Source organism: Ammospiza nelsoni, chromosome 2, assembly GCF_027579445.1.
Source record: "Ammospiza nelsoni isolate bAmmNel1 chromosome 2, bAmmNel1.pri, whole genome shotgun sequence".
Taxonomy (NCBI): domain Eukaryota; kingdom Metazoa; phylum Chordata; class Aves; order Passeriformes; family Passerellidae; genus Ammospiza; species Ammospiza nelsoni.
In genome coordinates, this window is record NC_080634.1 from 28,594,544 (window position 1) to 28,617,442 (window position 22,899).

The 22,899-nt window shown below is 39.2% G+C and overlaps 1 protein-coding gene across 2 annotated transcripts in view; it reads right to left on the reverse strand.

Annotated features, from left to right (window-relative positions):
* Positions 1-22,899, reverse strand: part of GSK3B (glycogen synthase kinase 3 beta) — a 149,968-nt gene that overhangs the window by 35,873 nt on the left and 91,196 nt on the right. For both annotated transcript variants that reach the window (XM_059466948.1, XM_059466949.1), the window contains exons 4-7: positions 20,610-20,720; positions 17,595-17,725; positions 15,687-15,793; positions 6,395-6,492 (exon numbers count right to left, since the gene is read on the reverse strand). In XM_059466948.1, the coding sequence (XP_059322931.1) occupies positions 6,395-6,492; positions 15,687-15,793; positions 17,595-17,725; positions 20,610-20,720 (447 nt within the window). The remainder of the gene's footprint in view (positions 1-6,394; positions 6,493-15,686; positions 15,794-17,594; positions 17,726-20,609; positions 20,721-22,899) is intronic.

Sequence of the window (22,899 nt, forward strand, 5' to 3'; positions counted from 1 at the left end):
AACTGTGCAAGTTTATGAGGAAATGTATTCCTTAAAGTCTGATGTTTATGGCTTACCAGATGGCATAATTAATACTTCTGCAAACATGACTGCACCTCTTCAGAAAGTTGTGAGAGGTGTGCCAATAGTTATTTTAAAAACTCACACTGTAGCATCTCAAGCAGCTAACACAGCTTGAGACAATACTTCAAGAGGTCTGTGGTAGAAAGTAAAATAAACTTACCCACTTTATATACACTTCCTTTCAAAAACACTTTCTTGCCAAACAATGAAAGCCAACTAAATATAGATATTTTTTCTATTCATAACACAAAAGGAGCTATACACCAAGAATAGGAAGAAACTGATTGTCACCGCTGACATGAATATAATTGCCCATCAACTTTTTATACTGCCTGCCTGCAAGCACTGGAAGTGATGAATTAAGTGAGGCACAGGAACAGCCAAGTTGTGATGTGGGGGGGACATCAGGGAAAAAAATGCCAGGAGCCTTCCCTTAGGGCTGAGGACAGAATCCATGTGAAAGCCCATGCAGGTCGTCAGCACAGGACCACATCCAATAAAATCAAATACTCTCCTATGGCTTACTCTCCCGGAAGAGAAGGCTCCTCTCTGCCCATTAACTACTCTGGATTTATTTTATTTCAAAAACTGAGCCCAAAATAGTACCTTGACATTTGAGCATGAGCCATATATTATAATTGCAGTCTATACTTAGCATTAGGCGCAGTAAAACTGTCAAGAGCCCAAAAAGCTACACATGAATAGGATTCCTGATACTATTGAACTTGCTTTTTCATACATTTTTTCCCCCTAGCTCCCCCTTACCCAGGGAACTATGAGAAGAAGATTTTATTATTCCTCTTAAATTACCGTGAAATGTCAGTTTTGGTGCAAGGAATAATCACAGTGCAGTAGCAACCAAAAAACTCAAAGCAAACACCACCCCCACCAAGTAACCCCCACTTCTTTCCTGCAGTTTTCACAAGTTGGTTGATTCATCTCATACTCTAAATAGCAGCACATGGAAAAAATATTTCCGGTAAAGAAAACACCGGGTAGATTGGCTGATGCTGTCCTCCCCATGTCCCAGGGCTGCTCAGATAATTACTGCTGCTTCATTCTTTTGACAGATTCTTTTTTTTTTTTGAGAGGAGTATGGGGAAGGTACCAAACATAAACTTTGAGAAGATTATCATCTTAGAAACAAACCAAATTACCCTTCTGAGATTCACTTCCTGCAAGAGGAATATAGAGTAACCACTGTCTGCAGGAACTGTACTTGAAGAGGTTTGAAGTTTGGAAAGCATATGCCAGCCAGTTTTACCTTGATGGTTCTGGGATGCTGTAGAGCTTGTGAGGCCAGGAATGCCAACAAACTCCCAAGCTTTTACAGGGAGCAGTCCTCCCATCCACCACTGCTGGAGATCCCATCCACAAGAGACTGGACATCTACGAAGGAGTCTGCCCTGACTGCATCTCAAAGAAAAATCACTCTTGTGGTCTAAGTGCTCCTTCTTTCAAACTGTATTCAGCAGGGTCCCACTTGCGCACTGGATTTTAAATAGTGAAATGGCAACTGCCACCTTCCTGGGCTGCTGGAAGAATCCATCAGGTACCAGGCTGCAAGACTGCTCTGAGGCATAGTGTTTAATTGTACATAATTTCTTTATGGGATCACCGATGAAATCCACACTACCGCCACTGTGACTGTTTCAGAAACTGAGCACATTTCTGAAGGAGATGTCACTTGAAAGCCACTAGGGGCATGAATTTTAATGAGTATATTTGGTTACCCACTTGAGATATTCCCCACATGGGACAACCTAACATCTGGGACAGCAAGCAAGAGCTAAAAAAAAAGAAACTAAGAGTCACCATTCTAGATCAAAATTTGGAAAAAGAACATTATTTCTCTCCTGTAATAGCATAAGTATTCAAGGAGAGTGTACTTGGGTTAAACCACTTCTTCAGATGGAGCTCCAAGACAGTACTCACCTATATCAAATATCATTTTGTCAGGGCTAAGTGGTGAAAGATCTCTCCCAGTCAGACTGAGAACATGTGGAAAGACCATATTTAAAGAAATAGGAACAAGTGGAAAAAAATTTAAAAGAGGACTGTCTTTTGATGCAATTCAACGTTTGTGATGCTGTGGTTCTAGAGGCGCACAGTTTTTCAGAGCAGTTTGCAAATACACAGTAGGTCTGGAAAAACTCCAGGTGCAATTATATAGAGAAGATCTTGCAAGACTGCTTGAAATGAAACTACATTAAGCCCATTGAAAGTGTCTCAAAATCTGTCAAAAGCCAAAAATGCTTGTGATGCAGCAAGGGACTGAGGATGTTGAGCATATGGCCTGCAGGAAGGGCAAACTCTGCCAACTGATATATCACCATGAACAGCTAAAGAGAGGATGTCATCAAGAACTGCATGAGAAAGGAGAACTAATTTAATGTGATGGCATTTTGAAGTCATTATCCAGTCTAATGCAAAAAACTTCACAGCCAGGTGTAGCATTCACTTGCTGTGTTGTGAAATAAACTCTGAATAACCATAGCTGAGTAAGCAACTGAAGAGAAAACTGGAAAGTTTATCTTGGCTTACAAAAAACCTCCTCAAGTGTAACTGTGATTCAATCATCTTGAATTGATAAGAACCAGCAGTAAAGCTTCTAAGCTGACCTCTTCCTGCAGTGGAATCAACCAAATAAAAAGGATGAAAGTCTGACATATTTCCCAACATGTGAGCAAGTATCTTCTTGCTATGGCCCATTTTTGGAAGTTGAAAATACACCATCTTCCCTGCCCCTAACTTTCAGACACACAGTTCCAATGAAGCTATCTGAAAAGCAGGACCCCAGATAGTCAAAGAGCAGCTCCCAGGTCTCAACCTGCAAGCTTCTACCAAGCTCACTGCTATTCTACAAATTTCAGATCCCACAGCTCTGCTCCTCCCACAGCCAGCTAGCATTAAAATAAGTCTGTGTTACAATGAAAGCTTGAAATACTAATTTTCTATGGCAGCAAATGGAAGAGGTGGATGCCATCTGTCAGATTTTTTTAATGAATCCCACCCTAAAGGAAACTTTATACAACATCACGTTTTACACGTTGTGCCAAGACTTAGCATTTCTGATAATTTTTATGCTGCAGAATTGCATGTCCTCAACCATTCTGAGGCTATGAAACTTAAACCCACTCACGTGGTTGCTTCTTATACCATCCTTTCAAATCTGAGTTGAGTTCAAGCACCATTCTGGAAGTGCCAAGAGCAGAATGTTTCAATCTTCTTAATTCAATTATTGGTCATTTTTAAAAGATACACAGTAGATGGGACAGATACATCCCAACAACTGTCAGAATGGAAAAAAATTTACCTTACTGTCTACTTTTTCCCCATTTTCAAAAGGTGAGGAAAATTTTAGGTAAACACACTTTTCCCCTCTACTTCCACTACGAGAAATACTTGTAGATGGATACAGTGTTACAAGGGAAGCACCTTGCCATCCCTTTCCTAGACAATTTCTCACAGCTGTTGATCTTGAACACTACAGTCTCAATTATTAACTTTTCTCTGCATTCCCACCTTCACCTTCTGCTAGAGCTTTTCTGAATAGTATTGTAAAAACTTCACAACAGAAGATTAGGGGGAAAAGGGCACTGAAAAGCAAACTATTTCTCCAGTTTGCACTCAGCTTCTCTTCCAGTCTTGCCTTCAGAATATATGCTGCATTGGTAACAAATACTGACAGAAGAACACAGTACCCATCCATTCAGGCTCACATTCTACAATAACTTCAAGTTTTAGTGAACATCCTTTTTTGTGATTACTGTTGAGATTTACAGTATTTTCCCCCCAGATTTTCCTAAAACATACTGCCGCAGTACATTTTGTTTCACTTCACTTCTGTCTGTAGCGGACTACATATGTAACAGAAGATGAGAAAATACCAGCATGACATATGTGTGAATGGTCACTAAATATCCCCATTTCTATATTTAAAGAAATTTGTCAGAAGTTTGTTTCTGTGAGGGTGAGTATCATAATTTCAATTTGCAATTTACTGAAATACCCTTTACACTGGGTACTCCTTCAGTGGCCTTGAGAAATATCATCAGTTTGCCAGTACTATATATCATCACTACTATGAGTTAGTCAAGAAATTTAGCACCACAGATGGTACAATTTTACTGAAATTTTACTTCAGCAATTTTACTGAAGTACTCCTCTGCCTCAATACAACTGAAGTGCAAACAAAAGTGCCACAATTGGAGAATATATATGCTGTGAAATTACTGGCTCATTGATATTTTCTTCAGGAGTGCAGAACTGATGTTAACAGCTTCTCAGCAAACTTTCAACCAAACAACAAATTTCTGCTTGCCAAGCATGTCAATAATAAGAGACCATCTATCTCCTCATTATTTCACTTTCACATAGTGAAATCAAAGCAATAGTAGGGCAGAGCACTACAGTTTTGCCGATAAGGTCTCTCTACACTCAGATTTCTGATCAAGCCATGGACAGTCACCATGATATAAAGTTCTATTTACAAAAATTCAGGTGGAGGTTGGGCTTTTCTTGTGGACAGCAGGGAAAGTTTAGGCTGGACATCAGCAGGCATTTCTTCACATGAAGGTTGATTAGATATTGCAAAAGACTGCCCATGGAGGTAGTGAAGTCACTGTCCCTGGAAGGGTTTAAGGAAAGACTGGATGTGTCATTTAGCACCATGGTATAGTTGACATGGCAGAGTTGGGTCATTGGTTGGACTTGATCTCAGAGGTCTTTTTCAATCTCGCTGATTCTTTGATTAGCTTTAGTTTTTCAGGGTTTTAGACATTCATTAAAAAACAAACCAGGACTTTTCAGAAATGTCCAAAAGCAAATACCACACATTATCACACAGAATCCTGAGGAGGTCTGCTCATCTGACGTGGACCCCTTCGCATGTCACAAAAGCAATGCAGGAAGAAGCAGCACACCACTCCAAGACATTTCTCAAAAGTTAAAAATATTGTCACTTGTATCATCATGAGCCCTATATCTGAAAGCAACTCTAGTTTTTTTTGTGTTTCCTAAGCAAACTGACCCAACTTGGATACACTAAGTTTGAAATATACTGGGCAGAAATGCAATAAAAGACATCAAGAAAGTCACAGAAGTATGTGCAAGACATGGAGTCTCCAGAGGCAAGCTGCTGACTGAAGGATGTCCAGCAGGACAGACAAACTCACTGTAACAAAAGCCAGGTTTATGTGGTCAAAACCTGGAAGAGATAGGGTGACAGTCTGGAAATGTCACAGCACACCCCTGAGCCTCAGCCCATGTCCTTCAGGCAGGAGAATGACCAGTCAGTGTTGGTTCATGTCATACACTCTCCTAGGACAGGGACAAAGACACCAGCAGCTCTTCTAGTCAATGACACAGACAAGTAGGAAGTTCTCCATCTACAAATTTGGGTTTTGAGGGGCTTTTCACATGCATGCCACACAAATATTTATGTATTAAGGAAATGGCAAAATCAAGGAGGAAATTCTCTGACTACAGTGCCCTCATGGTGATGAAATCAAAAAAGCTGAACAGCATGTGTACACATCTTGTCCTCTGTAATAATGCCATCTTATTATGTGCATAGTATATATTCAGAGGAAAATCATGGTGTTCTCTCTGGAAATCTTGTTTCCTTCACTGCAGAAGTTGAAAAAGGTAGACAAGGGCGCTGGGAAGTCAGACACCTGTCTATAAACTATTCTTCCATGCCTTCAATTTGAGAACCTCAGAATATTCACTGCTTTCCAATGAAATTCATCAAGATGTGCTTGGACATCAGTGATATATAAGTGTTACATATTTTGACACATTAGTTATTTTACCTTTAAAAACAAGACTCTTCAGGTGAAAGGTACCTTTAGTCCTACATGTCCTGATTCTTTATCTACAAAACCAAGTGCCCTTTCCCACCTTTAATTTTAAAAGAGGAGGAAGGAAGAAGAGAAGCCAACTACATATGTGAAGAATCTGGCATTAGGAATTTAAAAATACTTGCAAAGGCAAGTATTAATTGTGTGCAACAAAGGAAAAAAAGGCAGACTCCTAAAGAATGAAAATCATACATTAATAAATATTGGCCCAGTATCTAAGCACACTGGAGCACAATCCTTTATGAGGGAAAAAGCCCCAATACATATCATTATGCATTACTGCAAGAAGAGAAAGTTAGGATCATCAGGTTCTCAAAATAGCAGAAGTGTTTTCAAACACAGTTTACATGCAAAAACCTGTACAATCATGTCAGAAGATATTTATGTTCACCAGTTTGTAACAGTGCATGTTTTCATACTGATTCCCAAGGAATAATGCAGTCAAAACATCACTTAAGATTCCATACCTTGATTATTTCCACCAACTGATCCACACCACTGTCACCTGGAAAGATCGGTTGTCCTAGTAACAGTTCAGCCAATACACAGCCTGCTGACCACACATCTAAAAAGGGAAAGGTGGAGGACAGGGAAAGGTATCAGTAAAATATACATATTAAGCTCTTTCATAAAAAACCCAGCCATTTTAAGCTACTTACTTTATCCTTTGCCATGTTTGATTGTGTATGCAACACAGCTAAAAATAAAAACCATTCCTATCCTAACGTTACCAGATACCTGGTATAAAACAACAGTGTGCAGACAGTCTTAGAAATCAAACTGTGAGATAATGAGAACTGGAAAATCACGTTAAATGCCATAATATATTGACATTAAAACTTACACATGCAGGTGAAAGAACAGAGAATGCTTGCCATTTGTAAATTGAGAATTTCCCTGTGTTGGTATAAATCACATTGATTATGAACTGTGCATAGGTAGCATGCAACACAGTGGCTGATGTTTTCATTGTTTCTGAGTGTTGAATAGACTCAGTTTTTCATACATATATTGAAAGCATACATGCACTGACAGATGAACCAGTACTGCAAGTACTACTGGTACCCTGAAGTACATGATGATTAAGGGATCTGGGAGGCAGCCTCTCTACCCAGTCACTTCAAGATCTAATCTTTATCCCAATTCCATTTGCCAACTTGGATGAGTAAGAGAACTGCAAGTCACAGATCACATGTCAACAGCATCTACAGAAGAAGCCTTTATCTAATTTTTGTATGTATACCAAAAACCTCAAGAAGTCCTTAGGAGCTATTCCTCCTACATGAAGGTGATTTTCATAATCTATTGCAGGTATATGTTCTTAAAAAATTAGGCAATTAAATATTACAGCAGCAACTTAGGAACGTATCTAAGTGTACTACAGAATACAGCATTTTATTTTTGGAATGTAATTAACCAAAGAGAAAAATCTAACAAAGCAAATGCAATAAACACTTTATCAGTGCTTGTGAGAATCTAATGCAATTGCACAGCAAATAAATGGGATTTTAAGCTGCTCAACACAGTAGAAGTATTGTACTTGAATGCAGAAAACTGCTTCTCCCCAAAAACAGATTCACTGTAAAGTTTTTTAGAAAGTTTTCAAATGGTGAATGAACACCTGAAACCTTACACTAAAATCCAATCTCAAAGAAGCGATCAGCAACAGAAGAGCCATAAAGCCTAGAATATAAACAAACACCCCAAAAGGGAAAACCAGTCCCCTTCCACCCATATGTCTTTAAACTCTCACCTACTTTTATGAGCTAGCCTTGTTCCCCAGGAGAATTTATCTCCTGAGACCTGTTCCACTGAGATAATCTATGCTATGACAGAAATCCTTACTCCCTCGTCTATTTAAACTATGTCCCATCTCTGGAAGTGTTTGAGGCCTGGATGGAGCTCTGAGCAACCTGGTCTAGTGGAAGGTGTCCCTGCCCATGGCAAGGGGGTGGAACAAGGTGGTCTTTAGGGTCTGTTCCAACCTAAGCCATTCTATGATCCATGGTACTGTAAAGCAGGATATACACAGCCCTGCCAGTTATGGCTAAAGGTCTGCCTAAGGAAAACACCTCTGACAGTTCTCCAAGGCATCTCTTATCACTTTATCACAACCACCACAGAGTACTGCAAAATAAAATCAAATAAAGATTTCAGGAGTTTAAGATTTATATCAAAATAATCAGCAAGTTAAAACACAGTTTTCCTTCCCCCATTTCTAAAGGAAAGTGTGAGAAGGCTATGCAAAAATACTTCCTTTCCTCCAGAATATGGTTCAATTGGAACATACAGTAGACTAACACCACTGTCATTACTTCAGCTTTTGAAATTATTCACTTCTAAATCAAATGGATGCACTTCTACCTAATGTCTTGGTACAAACATTGCATCAGGGTTTATCCTAAAAAGTAACTACTTACAATGTAAACAGTACCAGAAATTATTTGACATTTGAGTCTTGAATTTTAGCAAGCAAACATACAAGTTGATGCTTTTTAATGTTTTAGTCACATTTAATAAAAGCTGATATGGCCACTGAGGTGCTAAGATCTCTTTTGGACAACAAACTAAGAAGGAATCCTGTAAAGAATGTTTAATTGCATCTAACTGCTAATCAATGTCTCTCTCTGATAGCTCCTGCTGTTGGACCAACACATCCTGCAAAACCATGATGCAAAGCATCACTTTTGGTGTCTCCCATGCATATTAGGTTTAGAGGAATTACATAACTGTTCAACAGATAGATTTCTCCAGAGGTACTGAAGAGATAGATTAAATGTACTCAGCAGTCAGAGTGTTGTAACTTAAAATTCTATTTAAAGATACCTTTAAAGGGTTTTAAATAAGCCAAGTCCTTTAGACTGTCCTTTACAAAAGAAGTAGTTACACCAAATTTGTAATCATTATTTACAACTCAAATCCTTATTTTGCACTGAAAATATTATATATGGCTAGGACAAATATTTGACAGAATATATACAAACACAGAGCTGTCAGGAGAGTAAGTCTTTAATCACAATTCACTTCCTTTTAAGATTTTGAAACCATGCTAGCATCACTTTTTTCAGATTAGACTGTGGCTTTTTAAAACTGTTTTAAATAGCCTTCTGGTCTGACTGTTCCATTAGGTTGGCTTTGAGTTGTTTTTGCTTTTCCTAGTTTCCCTAAATGCTTTTGCACTCCACCAGTCTATTTCAGGCAAGTCTGTAGGGCAGAAGTCTCAAATGCAATATAAAAATTTTACAAAAACAGCAGGGAGCATCAGTGTTGGTGCCAAGGTGAGGAGGGTTCAGTCCTTGGGGAAGTTCTGGGATTCCCCAGCCCTGCCAAACTGCAACTGCAAACCAGTCAAACAATGTGCAGGTCCTTGTTCAAGAAAGCCAAGCACGAACAGCAGAGGGCACACGAGAAAGCTGAGGGCGTCACATGGGAACAGAGGAAAAAAAGCAAGGATGTAGGTCATGAGGAAATAGGTGGCAATGGCTGAGGAATACTTGCTGCATTCATGCTGGGTTTAATCCCCCTAACATACATCAAAATCCATCAGAAACCTATTGCTCCTTATGCACTGAAACCTTCCAAACTAGGCAATCTAATGTCTTGTTTAAAGTCTATTTACTTTTCCTTTATTTTGCTTGCTAACACTTTAAATACACAGTGTAGCAAAACACAGGCATTTCAAAATCTCCATCTTTTTTCCAGGCATGTAATTTCACCAACTTCCAAATTAGGACTTGGGCAATGTTCCCTGGACAAGGAAGGGAACAAATCCTTGAAGCAACCTCAACAAAATCCAGAGAGTGGAGGCTAACTCGAGCAGCTCCAAGGAGGGACAGAAACAAAACACAATATACACAGGTATTTATACAACTCTTGATAAGCAATGTACAACAAGGAACAAACTAAGAAATTTCATCTCTGCTGAAACTTGATGGAATTTATGCCATTGACTAAAATTTGGTTCCAGGATAGTTTGCTCTTTTTTCCTCCACACCCTTTATATCTTGCATTTTAAAATATATCTACCACATCAGGATGGTAAAATTCTTCCTCAAGCCTGAAGTAAACAAGTACTAATTTCTGTATTTGAAGACATGTTACTTAAAGGAAGCGATCAGCTTACAGTAGTTCCTTCCCAGAGACTTTTATGTCTTCATACAGTCAGAGCTAAATGCTACAGATTAATATGTGGTGTAACTACCTGCTCCCATGGGAGAAGAAGCATTTTCTGAACTATTTCTTTTCAGTATGTGCAAGTTAATTAAAGCCATCTAGGACTCTCATTCACATACTTTAAATTAGCTAATAAACAAGAGAGAATCTTAAAAGAAAATACATCAACAAATGGTCCTTACACCAAACTAGTTGGGACAACGTGAAATTTTAGGAGAAAATACTGAAAACTATTCATATTAAGATAGCAGGCAAGGGTACTTTCTTCATACCTTCAGTGAAATGTAGTCTAAACAATACAGAGAATAAATACAACTGCCAGGCAACAGCAACCTTCAAATGAGCTTATTTTAGATAGTAGTCACACATTACAATGGTAGCTAATGCCATATCTTTCCTAGACTAAAGAACACAGACAAATACCATTATCACCTAGCCTACCTCCATTAATTTAAACACACAAAAATTCATACAGCTTCTTGTACTACAAAACTTTTCTTAAATTAAGTCTCTACTACTTTATTGATCTTCAGAGCTGTTAGATGGACAATGTCTAATAATATAATCTTCATAATGGCCTTGCTTTTGAATGCATTCTAGCATTACAGAAGGCAAGAAAACAAGTATTTATCTTTAAATCAGGAAGAGGCATTTGGGAGAAACAGTGCAAAATAACCTCCTTAGCTTTAATTCTGTAAGCGTGCAATAGCCATTTGGAGTTGTCCACAAATTTTTCTGATCTCAAACTCTGTCTTTCCAAGCTGAAAAGCTGGCCCCATTCTTCACAGCAGAAGCACTATTCATTGAATTACACTCTACATCCTCTTACTCATTATTTGGAGCACATGGAGGAGGAAGGGGGGGGAAAAAAAAGACAGTTTCTCTAACCCACTTAGTACAAATAAAGAACTTCCATTTATCTGATGCTTTATGGGGCTTATTTACCTTCCTACTTTTTTATTACCCACATCTATTCATCTCTGCCTCACTATTCCTTCATCTTGATAGACTTCCTCCATCTTGGAGGTGACTCAAAGCTGCTGCTCTGGAAACTGTGGAAACAAACCAAGAGTCAGAAAAGCAGCCCTGGGAAGTCATAAAAACAGCTTCTAGTTGCCAAATGCCAGACCCAAAGTGCTTTTCACTCCTGCTTGTTTGAAACAATATTTGGGATGTCAGAACAAGAGCAAAATTCAGGATTACAGGCAGGTGTGCTATGTTGGTAGAAGTTATCAAGCCACCACAGATCCATGGACTGATGAGAAGGAGAAAGGCTGAAACATGAAAATGCTTGAAAGACATGCTTGTTCCAGTATTTGGAACAAAAACTAAACAAAGGTATCTCTATTCTCTTGCAATGAAGAGATGAAACTACAATGACAGGTGGCAGAGTAGTTCAGTAAATTAACACACCTGCTTCCTTTCAGCACTGGAAGTTGCCATCTGAGAAAGAAGCAAATCCTTCTGACTGTTTGGCAACTGTTCAGGGACACACCTTGTGGTGGTTCTTCCTCAAGAAACTCTGAGACTGGCCAACTACACATACCTGTAGAAGAGCTTCTGCTCCAGACTGCTGAGGTGAAACACGCTTGCTAGGAAAGTGCATGAACAACTTGATGATACTTATTTTCAGACACCCCAAGAGAAGCCAGCAATGGTCATGCAGACCAATCTTTCCCTGCCAGTGGCTATAAATGTTCCCTCTGGAACACTCCCAACTCCTGCCAGCGCAGTGGTGGAACAAAAGCACTGAGAGCAGCAGTCCCTTGTTGTGCAGAAGCACCACCAGGATCTGCTGAGTCCTCCCCTGCCCTGCCACCTCACCTGAGGAAAAAACCACATGAGATGGAGGCAAAGCTCAGCTGCACAGCTTCTTTCCATAAAAAAGGAGCTCGAGGCAACAAAAACATCTGCATCCAGCCCTACTCCAGTGCCTGTCCCAGGACAATGCAGGGGAACATGGGCATCCATTCCAGGGTTTTTCAGCAGCAGCATCACCCATATGACCAGCACAGCCAGAACCATGCCATCAACATACTCTGGGATGCTATAACACACACAGACTGGCAAAGACGAAACCCCAGCCAAAACGCTGTCAAGGCACAGCTGAAGGGCTTGGTTTGGAAAAAACCAACAAACCAGCCCCCCACTTCCCTCTCTTCACCTCCCTCAAAAAACTCCAAACAACCACCAACAAACTCCTGCAAATCAGCTGCAGGAAGTAAACTATGTTCATTCCCAGCAAGCTTTAGAGACAAACACTTGCAGAATTCATAGCCAAAGGTGCACAAAGGCCCAATCTGTTCAAGCTATGAAGGCACCCAATTGACATGAATACTTGTGCTTGACCACTGAAAAATCCTGTAAAGTTCTAATGCAGTCACATAACAGCTATTATGGGTAGGGACTTGTAGCTATTTGGCAACAGTGACTATTTAAGAACTCTAACAGGTCATTTCCCAGGTCGTTATTTTAAAAATAGAGTCCCAGGTCTGCTGGAGGCACTAATTGCAGTAAATGTGATTTGATGCTGCTCTTACTATGGCATATATTTAAATGCAGCACTAATGTGGTACTTTACAGAAATGTGACAAACATCACATCCCTGGCTCACTTATTTTTTAAAGGGATCTATGGGTTAGAATTGAAGTAATGCACTTCAATGAAACAATCAAGATCCTAGAAGTTAAATGCCAGTTTACAGTTTGTTGTGACATCCAGGATGAAGAGACACATCCTGGAATGAACTGCTACACTGAAGAGCAAGTAATGTCATGAGGACAAATTCATGTGTTTAAAGACAACGTGGATGAAGTCAGACAGCCTAATGCAACTCCTAGTTGCAATGCCAAACAAGATGACTAACAACTGACATTGCCATAATGCAGCTGGCTGTGCAGTCAAGTATTGGGCCACCAGTGCCACTGCCTAGTCTTAAAAAGGACTTCTTGCTCTGAAATCCTTCCAGTCATTATCCTGTTGCAGCGCATTATAATCATAAGCCCTGCAGTAACATTAACATACATCAAAAACAGCTGGAAGCCTTGCAGATAATGCAGGAAAATTTCTACTTAGAACACTTTTTGGCTTTGTATTCTTCATTGATTTTACTTTCACCACAGTTTTACTAGAGGATATTTAACTGGGGGAATAAAGATCCCTGCCTTACATGTAAAGCTCACTTTTTGTTACCACACACACAAGTGATTCTTACAGGGTGATAAAGACTACAGTGGGAAAAGGTTGTTATGCTAACAACTCACAAGAAAAACAAGAACTAAAAAAACTAAGCATGCCAACATATAAGTTTAAAAGGCAGCATTACAACACTGAAGCATTTCACAGTTCCCTACACTCTGAGCTATGGATAAAGCACTAAGAATTACATGCTCTTTTCCTTCTTTTAGTAAATCTCTATATGCTTGTTGATTGGTATTCCAACAAGCTGGATGAGTTTGGATGAACAATCCCATGTGAAATAAGGAAGAGTTCTCACTATGCACAATTGCTGCCTACCAGCAAGAATGAAGGGATATGTACAAACAGCAGCCCTACAAAATTAACCCTTAGAATTTCTTAACCCTTAGAAATTAGCGTACTGCAGAACACTGGAAAACTGCAGAGCTTGTAAAAGCATTTTATTCCTCCTCATCTCTCAAATCCAAAGACTGCTAAGAAAGAAGAGGAAGGTGGATAGGACAGGAAGGAGTGAAGGACCACGAACTTAATTTTCAAGCAATTCAGTGCAAATTTCAAAGAAAGGATTTGGGGGGACAGGTGGGGTTTTTGGCACAAGACAGTCAGAACAATGACTGAAATTCAAGATATTTTTGAAGGCAAGTGAAAAATTGCACTTCAGAATACAATTTTTATTAGAACCATTTTAGAGACCAGCAGGTAAAACAACAAAAATGGAAAGCACAAATTAAACAAGGGTCTGCAGCTGGAGCAAGAGACACTTCACAGGCTTATCTGAAAAGCAGTTTCTCCTGCTGACACATAAAATACACATTTTATGCAGCTATCCTCTGAAACAAGAGGTCGCAGTGCACTCTGATAATGCAGCTGAGCCAATCTATTAGCTCTCAGCTGGCAAAAAGATGTCAAATGGGATCAGCCACCTTCCCCTCAGTCACGAGCTCACAACACTTTGCTTTTACCTGGGCTCTGCTGCTTACTGGACTGCACAATACTGCTGATTGCACTCACTCACTCACTCACACAGCAGGAAGTTAACCTGCCAAAATCTCTTGTCAGTTGATGCTGAATCAGCAAATTAAACAGTAAACTGTGAGAGCCAGGGTATCCAGGGACAAGTGCAGGGGTGGGGCTGCCACTTCTGGCAGCAGCCAACAGTAAGTTCTGCCCTTCTATCTTTATTGTGCCATACTTGCCCTAGACTACTCTTGGTTCTGCCTCTTTTTCCTACCAGGAAGATATGCAAGAGTTGCTACAATACATACTGAACAGTAACTAATGTGAAAAAAATTTATGAGAGCAGCGAAGTCTTCAGGAACATGCTGAGTGGGGCTTTTTGTTCCTCTTTAAGAACTGCAGAGTTAAAACAAGTCAGCCAGCCACTGAGTTTCACTCTAGTTCAAACATAGTGAGTTTAAATATACTGGTTATAAACATAGTCTGCCAAGAGTTGATCATGATCTCAAAATCCTTTTGAAAACATTAAACCTCGCCTAAATGACTCAAGGCCATAAGCAAAGTAAAAGGTTCCCCAATATTGTGCGGAGAGCCAAAACTGCTCTCTTTCGCACTAGAACTCAGAAGGAGCCCAGGCAGTATCTTGACTGAAAATCTGAAGTAGTTACCAACAACCAGCCAACACACTGTTGTTCATTTCCAAGATTTTTCATTTTGCTGCCCATTTTTGGTTCTCTACTGTAAGAAAACTTGGCTATTCCCTGATCTCCATCAAACATCCAGCTTCCCTAGTATCTCCATGACACAGCCATGTGACAGGTATGTAGAAAGAGTTCTTTGTGTTCAAAATTAACGACTAAAGGACAGTAAGAGCTAGCAGAATTAGTTGAATTAGAAGGACTGCTGTACACAATATATTAAAGTTGTAAAGAGAATTTAAAGTCAATCATTAGGCCACACTTACCTCCCCCTATAAACTCTTTACTAAAAGCCAAGTAAATAAATTACAGATTTATGTCTAAACCACATCACATCAGAAGCAGTAGCTGGTTTTCTGCAGACATTCTTTACAGTTATTTCAAGTTATTAAAAATGCTTTTCTGGCTTGAGATCTCATACCTACTTTTAAACTAAATAGCAACATTACATGGAATTTTTTTTTTTACTTGTAATCAGATTTCCCCCTCTACATTGAAAAAGCCCCTTTCCTAGTGTAATTAATGCTGAAATCACAAAAGGTGTAGAAAGCACAGCAGCCATCTACAAACCATTTGCATTTCTTTAAAAAGTGGTATCTAATAATTTACAACCAAATTCAGTCCCCAGGGATTATGTTTGAGATCTCTGAAAACCTTTACACTTAAATAGAGGATAAAAACTGAGGCAGAGGATAAAATCTGGTACAGATGCCAATGAAATGCACACACATACCTATACTGGAGGTATAATCGGTGGCCCCAAAGATCAACTCTGGTGCCCTGTAGTACCGAGAGCAGATGTACGACACGTTGGGTTCTCCACGAACCAGCTGTTTTGCACTGCAAAGAAAACAAAAGTATTTCAGTCATGAACACCTGCAATATTGCTGTGCACACCAACATGAAGCTTTGTCACTCTTCACCCACTCCCTATTCTCAAATGTTGAGGTATAATATTCTTTTAAGCTGATTCAAACAGACTCCTTGATTAACTGTGAAATCAGTCCAATCCATCAAGCATCTACTCCGTACTGGGGACAGCAAAGGAAATTCCACGTACAATCTAGGTGAAAAACAGGGTCAAATTTTTGGCCGCCAGTTGTCATTTGAAAGATACAAAGGCTTGTTTACAGTGGGAAGGAGGACAGAAAACAGTTTGGTCAAATGTAGTCACTGTTCAAGGTTTAAAAGCTCTGGATACTCACAAGGACTGAGGGGGGTATTTTTGTCTGTTTGGGGTTTTTGTTTGTTTGGTTTTAATTTCCATCACAATATTCTGCTCCTTTGCTACTTAAGGGAGCTTGGTATGAGGTGACAAAGGGAAAAAAAAAAAAACCTTTGCCATTGTATTCACATATTCATGGTCCACAATTAACATGAAGGTTTCTCTTATACTGTAATCTATCAGCCACAGAGGGTTTAACCTATGGTATTGCCTCAATACTTCTCTTTAAAAGAATCCAAGAAAAGAATGGGCCACAAGATCCCACTGCTTTAGGAACATGAGTCTATGGGCATATTACACTTCTTTCTTAATTAACAAGTGCAAGACAAAAAGGAGCTGGAAGACAAAACTTCCCTTACTGTCCTTTTGGAAATATGACATTCACCTAAATAGCACCAAACACTGCAGAGTGGCAAGCCAGTCAAATCCACTGCTCAGCTCTCCAGACACTCCTCTCAGCCTTCAGTGAAGAACTTCCATCACCCATTTTAAAAAGTCTCAGGTTTCTATATAGAAACTACAGTTAACAAATTCCCATTAAAAAAAATGTATTCCCTTTATGCATTGTCAGTTTTGAGTTTCAGCACGATTCCTACTTTGCCCCAATGCTGGTGAGGTAGAGCTGAGGAGATCCCAAGGCACAGCCACGACAATGCACTGCATGAATAACCCCCATCTGACATTCCCACTCACTATGGCCAAGCAAATTTAGCAACAGCAGCCTCTGTAACCTCTCACACATATACCCCAACTATTTTAGTCTGCAAAGTTACAGCACAATCTAAAGACTGAACTTTCTCAGAGAGAAATCTATGTCCTGCCTCACTGCAGATTGCAACAATTTCTGTATCAGTTCTAAGGTAGAGGCTGGACTCTAAAGGTGATTCTGAGTGGATATTGGAAATAAATGTGCCTTTGGAAACTAGAACATAGATATCCACTATCCAAGAGCTTCAACTGCAAGTGCTGCTTCTGATTTTGAGCCTCTATGATATTTGCAACATTAAGTGAATTGTTTAAGTGCAAGTAGACTGACTAGTGTAACATCATCCTTTTTAAGTTACAATGCCACCACGCCTGTCCTCGCTTGCCCAAACACACTTCACTGCAATAACTGGTTCTGGTTTTCCATGCTGCAGTATTTTCCCTATGTCATGGTATATTTATTTCATTTTCTAATACCTACAAAAACAAGAGGCGTGAAGTTTAATTCCCTCTCTCTTAATACCCTTTTCCAGCTCTTCCCTGCCACTCCTTTGAACTCACTTTGGGGGCAAATAGAATAGCAGTAATTCCTCTTTTAAGCTACAAATAAAAACCTTCTAAGGGACACTGAGAATTTCTTGGCAAAGTTGCATCAAGGTTCACTTTGAAGGAAGACCTCTTCACCAGATTTCAGGCCACAAATGCACTTACCTTCCAAAGTCACAGAGTTTTAGAACAGCTGTATCAGGGTCCAGCAAGAGGTTCTGTGGTTTTATATCCCGGTGGCAGATCCCAAAGGAATGGATATAGGCTAAACTCCGGAACAGCTGATACATGTACAACTGGAACAGAGAAATAGCAGTCAAATCAGGGTAAACAATCAATCAGTTTAGCACAAACCCTTATTAGAAGAAAAACAAAATCACTGAGAAAAAGACCATACTGAATGCCTATTAGAGCTATGAATGTGGGCCAGGCATTTGCATACCTTCCCCACACGCCCTTTGCTACATACAGACACATGTGGTCCAAATCTTTTCATGTGTCCTTTCAGATAGTATAATTAGCATAATTCCAAAGAAATAATTGTGCCAGTTTTCAAACATTTGTAAATAATGGCAATCATAAAAAGCATACACAAAAAAGTTTCAGTTTGTTCTACAAATAAGCCTCTTACAGCAGTGAAGTATTCCAGGTTATTAAAAAAACCCCAAACAAACAAACAACCAAAAAAACCACCCCACAAAATGCAAAAGAAAACCTTTTAGTTAGTGAAGCTATATTAAATATAGCCCAAAGACAAGGGTAGTGTCTCAGCCTGTCACTGAAGTGAATCTCCTAGTGTTTCTTGCTGAGGGGACAGAGTCATTTTAATTTCAAATCTCTGGATGAAAACAGAAGGCAAATAAAACCAACTGTTCAAAATAAGTTTATGCAAGGCACAACAAACAAGTATGCTGAGGGAGAGTTTTCTCTGCCTACTTTCCAGGGCTGGCTAACCCCTTAGCAAGGAAGAACACAGCAAGAGGAGGTATTATGAAGCCAAAAACTTCACAGGAAGCTTACAGGGCAGGGGGAGGATGTCCAGCTTCTGGAGATACACACTTTTTGCTATGGCTAATGAAAAGCTGCTGGATACAATTAAGGATGTTTACAGTCATAAAGGCATAGAAAGCCCTGTTTTAAGGTTGACAAAAGGCTGCCAGATTATTTTTTATTTTTGTTGTGTCCCCACAAACAAAAATCAAGTCACAGGCAGGACACTATACCAGGGATGCAACTCCACACTTTTCTTTCACAAGCACATTTTTCCACAGTTCACCTTTAATGGTCTATATAATCAACTGCAATTACTTGATATTGATATCAGGTCATGTTTGCCTCTCTTTCACTATTATCTTTGTTGTCACACTGTCTCTCCCCCTTGTTTTTTGTTGTTTATTTGGCAGGAAAGTAGGAGAGGGAAGAGAATTGCTTGAATTTTGGCTCTAGGCCTCTGGTTTTCATAGTTGTTTCTGAAAACCACAACTCTGCACAAAGAAAAGCAAACAAACATTTTTTCCGAGTTGCCTGTTCTAGTCCCTCAAGTATGTATTGTGCAAGTGTATTGCAAAATAATGCAAAAGACTGCTCTAACTTGAGGGGTCAAGTTAACACATGTGGGATTTATAAAGTATGCCTTTCATCTCCACAAAGCAAACCCAAAATTTCCAAGGACTCCTTACAGCAGGTTAGAAATTACACATAAAAATTAACCAGAAGATTACTAGAGCAGCTTCTGTGCAGCTTTAAGTTTCTTTGTTACTCAGGGAAAAGCAGCTCTCTCCTGCCTAGTTATCCATTAGAAGTGAACAAATAGGTATGATCTGACCTTTGTGTAGCCAAGATGCCTGGAAAATTGCAAAATCTTTAATGACATTAAGGCAACATGATCTTTTTAAATACAGGATTATATAAAAGCCTTGCCAGAAAAATAAGAATAGCTTTCCAGACTACCTGGAACAGGAAGTCCCAGGCATCCTGCAAGATGAAAGAGTTGAAGCAGATTTTTCTCTGAAAGTGTAAGGAAGAACAATTTTCTCAAGTTCCCACAACGAGAACAATTAGGGCAAGAACACTAACAAAAGATATATAAACAAGTTATCAAAAGCCAAGCCTACAGATTTTGGGGAGCATATAATCTGAGGACATGATGTTCCACCAACAGACCAAAGTGAGACCTTGAAGTCTGCTGGATGATAAATTTCTGTCCTTTCTTAAAAATCAGGTAAACATAATGCCTATTTCAGAGACATGCCATTTACAATTTATGCATGTAGTTATGGCACAAAACTTCATTATTGAAATAATTACTATTTGTAGCTTTCACCTTTGAAACTTTCATCTTCTTTCAACCAAAATGAAGTTTTTTCTTAAGCCAGCCCTCACATTAAGCATTACACTTTTAAGGAGGTATCTGGAGAAATCAATATGCATCAGGGAATTTTGTTGGTAATTTCCATTAAATATTACCTGTGTGCCATGTTAACAAGTTAATGCCATGTGAAAACATCATTTACTAGTGTGTGGATTGTGCTCACCACAATATAGGAAACAATGAGGCTGCAGATGGGTCCCATGTTGGACAGCAAATGAGAAATTTTATTTACTTTAACTCCTGTGTAAAAGATGTATACAACTTGAATAAGTTTTTGAAACTACAATGTGCATACAAGCACCTTACCCCATGTAGCTTTTGAAGACATAAGCCAATGAGCTTCAAGGAGAAACAAAAATGTGCTTTCATGACCACAACAAAAGCACATGAACTCTTACTCATATGCCAGGAAAAGGGGAAGATAACAGATTAGAGAACATCCTCCTGACATCCTCTTTCAGTTCCTGACCTTTGTTCTATTATGTCTTCACCATCTCAGGAAACTGAAAGCTGCTAATCTGGCCGGTCTCAGCCTCCGTCCAAGCTGCATCAAAAACAAAACACTCCCCCCACACTCTGTATCCCCAACCCACTCCAAGATTTCTGTAAGGTCAGAAATTGGGAGTGTTTAAGTCTCAACCCTCTATTCTTCCTTCACAATAACAACAAGTAATTCTAAATTTTTCCTTGCCTCAAGATCTATTTGCTTCTAAAAATTTCTGAAAATTTACTGTTATGTCAGAAAAGAGTATCCACAGTGTATTTCTGTACGATCTTGCTTCACCTAACCACATCTGTCAGTTACCTACCTTGACATAAATCATAGGGAGTGTCTGTTTGGCCCGACTATAATGTCTGGCAACTCTGTATACTGTTTCAGGAACATAGTCCAGCACCAAGTTGAGGTACACCTCATCTTTCTGAAAGAGAATAAAGAAGAAAAACAAATCAGCACTAGATTTGAGGCATGAAGTACAATCAAAGTGTTAAAAGCAACCTAAAAGATGAGAAAGCTGTGGACATTTAAAGTCCCATCTTTACCATGGAACTATTTAGGCTTTGCACTTGTGCATTCATACTTTTGTCAAACTTATGTTTAAGATCACGTTATTGTTCTGGTCTCCTATGTAAGATATTTTCTGATTATAAATGGAGACAAGGATATAATTGTTCTGCCCAGTCAATATTTTCATTAGGAGAGTATTTCAAGGTAACATCTGCATAATAAGTTAAAACAGCCTATTAACTCATTAGTCCCTTACCTGCCAAAACCCAAGAAGTGCAAATTTAAAAGCTCAAAATTCAGCCCCCAACAACACATCAAAAAAAGTTCAAACAACCTTCATCTTTTAGAAATGTTACTTTGATCTTACTGAATTCCCAGCTATTAAGAGATTAACACACATTAACCATTTGTTAAAATTTGTAACCATTCTGTTTGCAGGTATTTCTATGTCCCAGTTATTTCCAACTTTAACATATGAACTTATTCATTACAAAAGAGAACAAGCCAAAACCAAAGTCTCAAGTATAATTTTTAATATCTAGGATTAAGTTAGAAGTTCATGTGAACATAACACAGAGAAACAACAAAAGTAGCCTTATAATAAGGTACTTTGTTACATAATAAAGTACCTTATTATACATTAGCAAAGGAAAGAAGGAACAAAGAGGACTTAAATGACAAAGTACTATAATCATATAGTGCCTAACTGCAAAGCTGAGAATTTTCAGCAGTGAAACAGGTCTTAAAGAGACTTCTGATATTTTAATGCAGTCTTCAGTGCAAATCCTACCAGAATTGTGAATACATCTAATGGTGGGGAATGGGTAAAATCCATTAATTCAGCATAAAAAATGATTTTGAGAGCTAGTGAAGTAACCAGAAGTAATCTCTCCTGTACCTGTTATTTTATCACCTAGAACTTTCTACAGAGAAAGATAATACATAGAGAATTTATACAGATGGAAACAGCACAGAGCTCTCAGGTCTTCAACTGGAGGCCCTTGTCAGAAGATCCACTGGCTATCTACATCTTAACACCTGAACCTAAACCTCATCTAGCTACAGCAATTTAATACTACTCTACTGTGACTTGACCCAGCACTTACAGCACAGAGTGAGGTGTGCCTCTGTCACAGGGCTCTGCTGTCCTGCCACAGCAAAGAGCAGCAGTCTGGTACATGCTAACACACAGAGAAATACACACCTTGAATACATATGCAGAGAACTGCTGGCTTTGTGTGTTTTCAAGGCTCAGAATTCAAGATCTCTGCTTGCCCTTATTTGACAATAAAGGCTTGTATTTTCAGGACATTTTAATAGCTCTTACCAATACCTCCTAATAGACCAAGTCACCTTGTATGGCCCTGCCTATGTCATTCTTCCCTACAAAAAAAGCTCTTTTCTTAATATCATTGCTTAAATGACAGTGGCAATAGCACAGTATCAAGCAAATTACAATGGCCCACCAACTTGTATCTATCTGGTCTTATCATACTTCTCAAACATAGACAAGGAGTGGCCTCCAAGACCCTGCCTATGCTGGTGCTTCTCCCAGTGCCATCCCAGGAACTGGGAACAACGGGAAGGCTTCTAGGGACCAACCTGGGGAGAAGAAAATTTTTGAAATGGATGAGAAGGGACAACTACCAGCAGTGCAGAGGAAATACCAGACAGCTCTGGAACTCCACAGACGTGCAAATATATGCAAGGGAAAAAAACCCCAAAACCACTTGTATTTTAGCACTTTTCCTGCAGCAAGGAAAGTTCTTCTTTCCCTGACTCTCACTTCAAGCCAATAAAATTCATCCACCGCCTCTTCTTAGGTCAGAGCTTTCAAGGTTTAGTTATAAAATACCAAAAATAAATGTCCTAAAAAATTCTAAGTTAGCTTATGCTGGTAAGGCAATCTGTAAACCATGAGAGAAAACAGTCACATGAATATGAATGCTGTTTGCTTCAGTGTAGGTACAACCTGATGAATATGCTAAATGTCTGCCTCTCAGAGGATGGGAAAGTCTTACTGGTGACAAATCACTTCACCGAGTACTGTTACTGAGGTTGGTGACTTTGATCCAAGTATTCATGTTTCATGT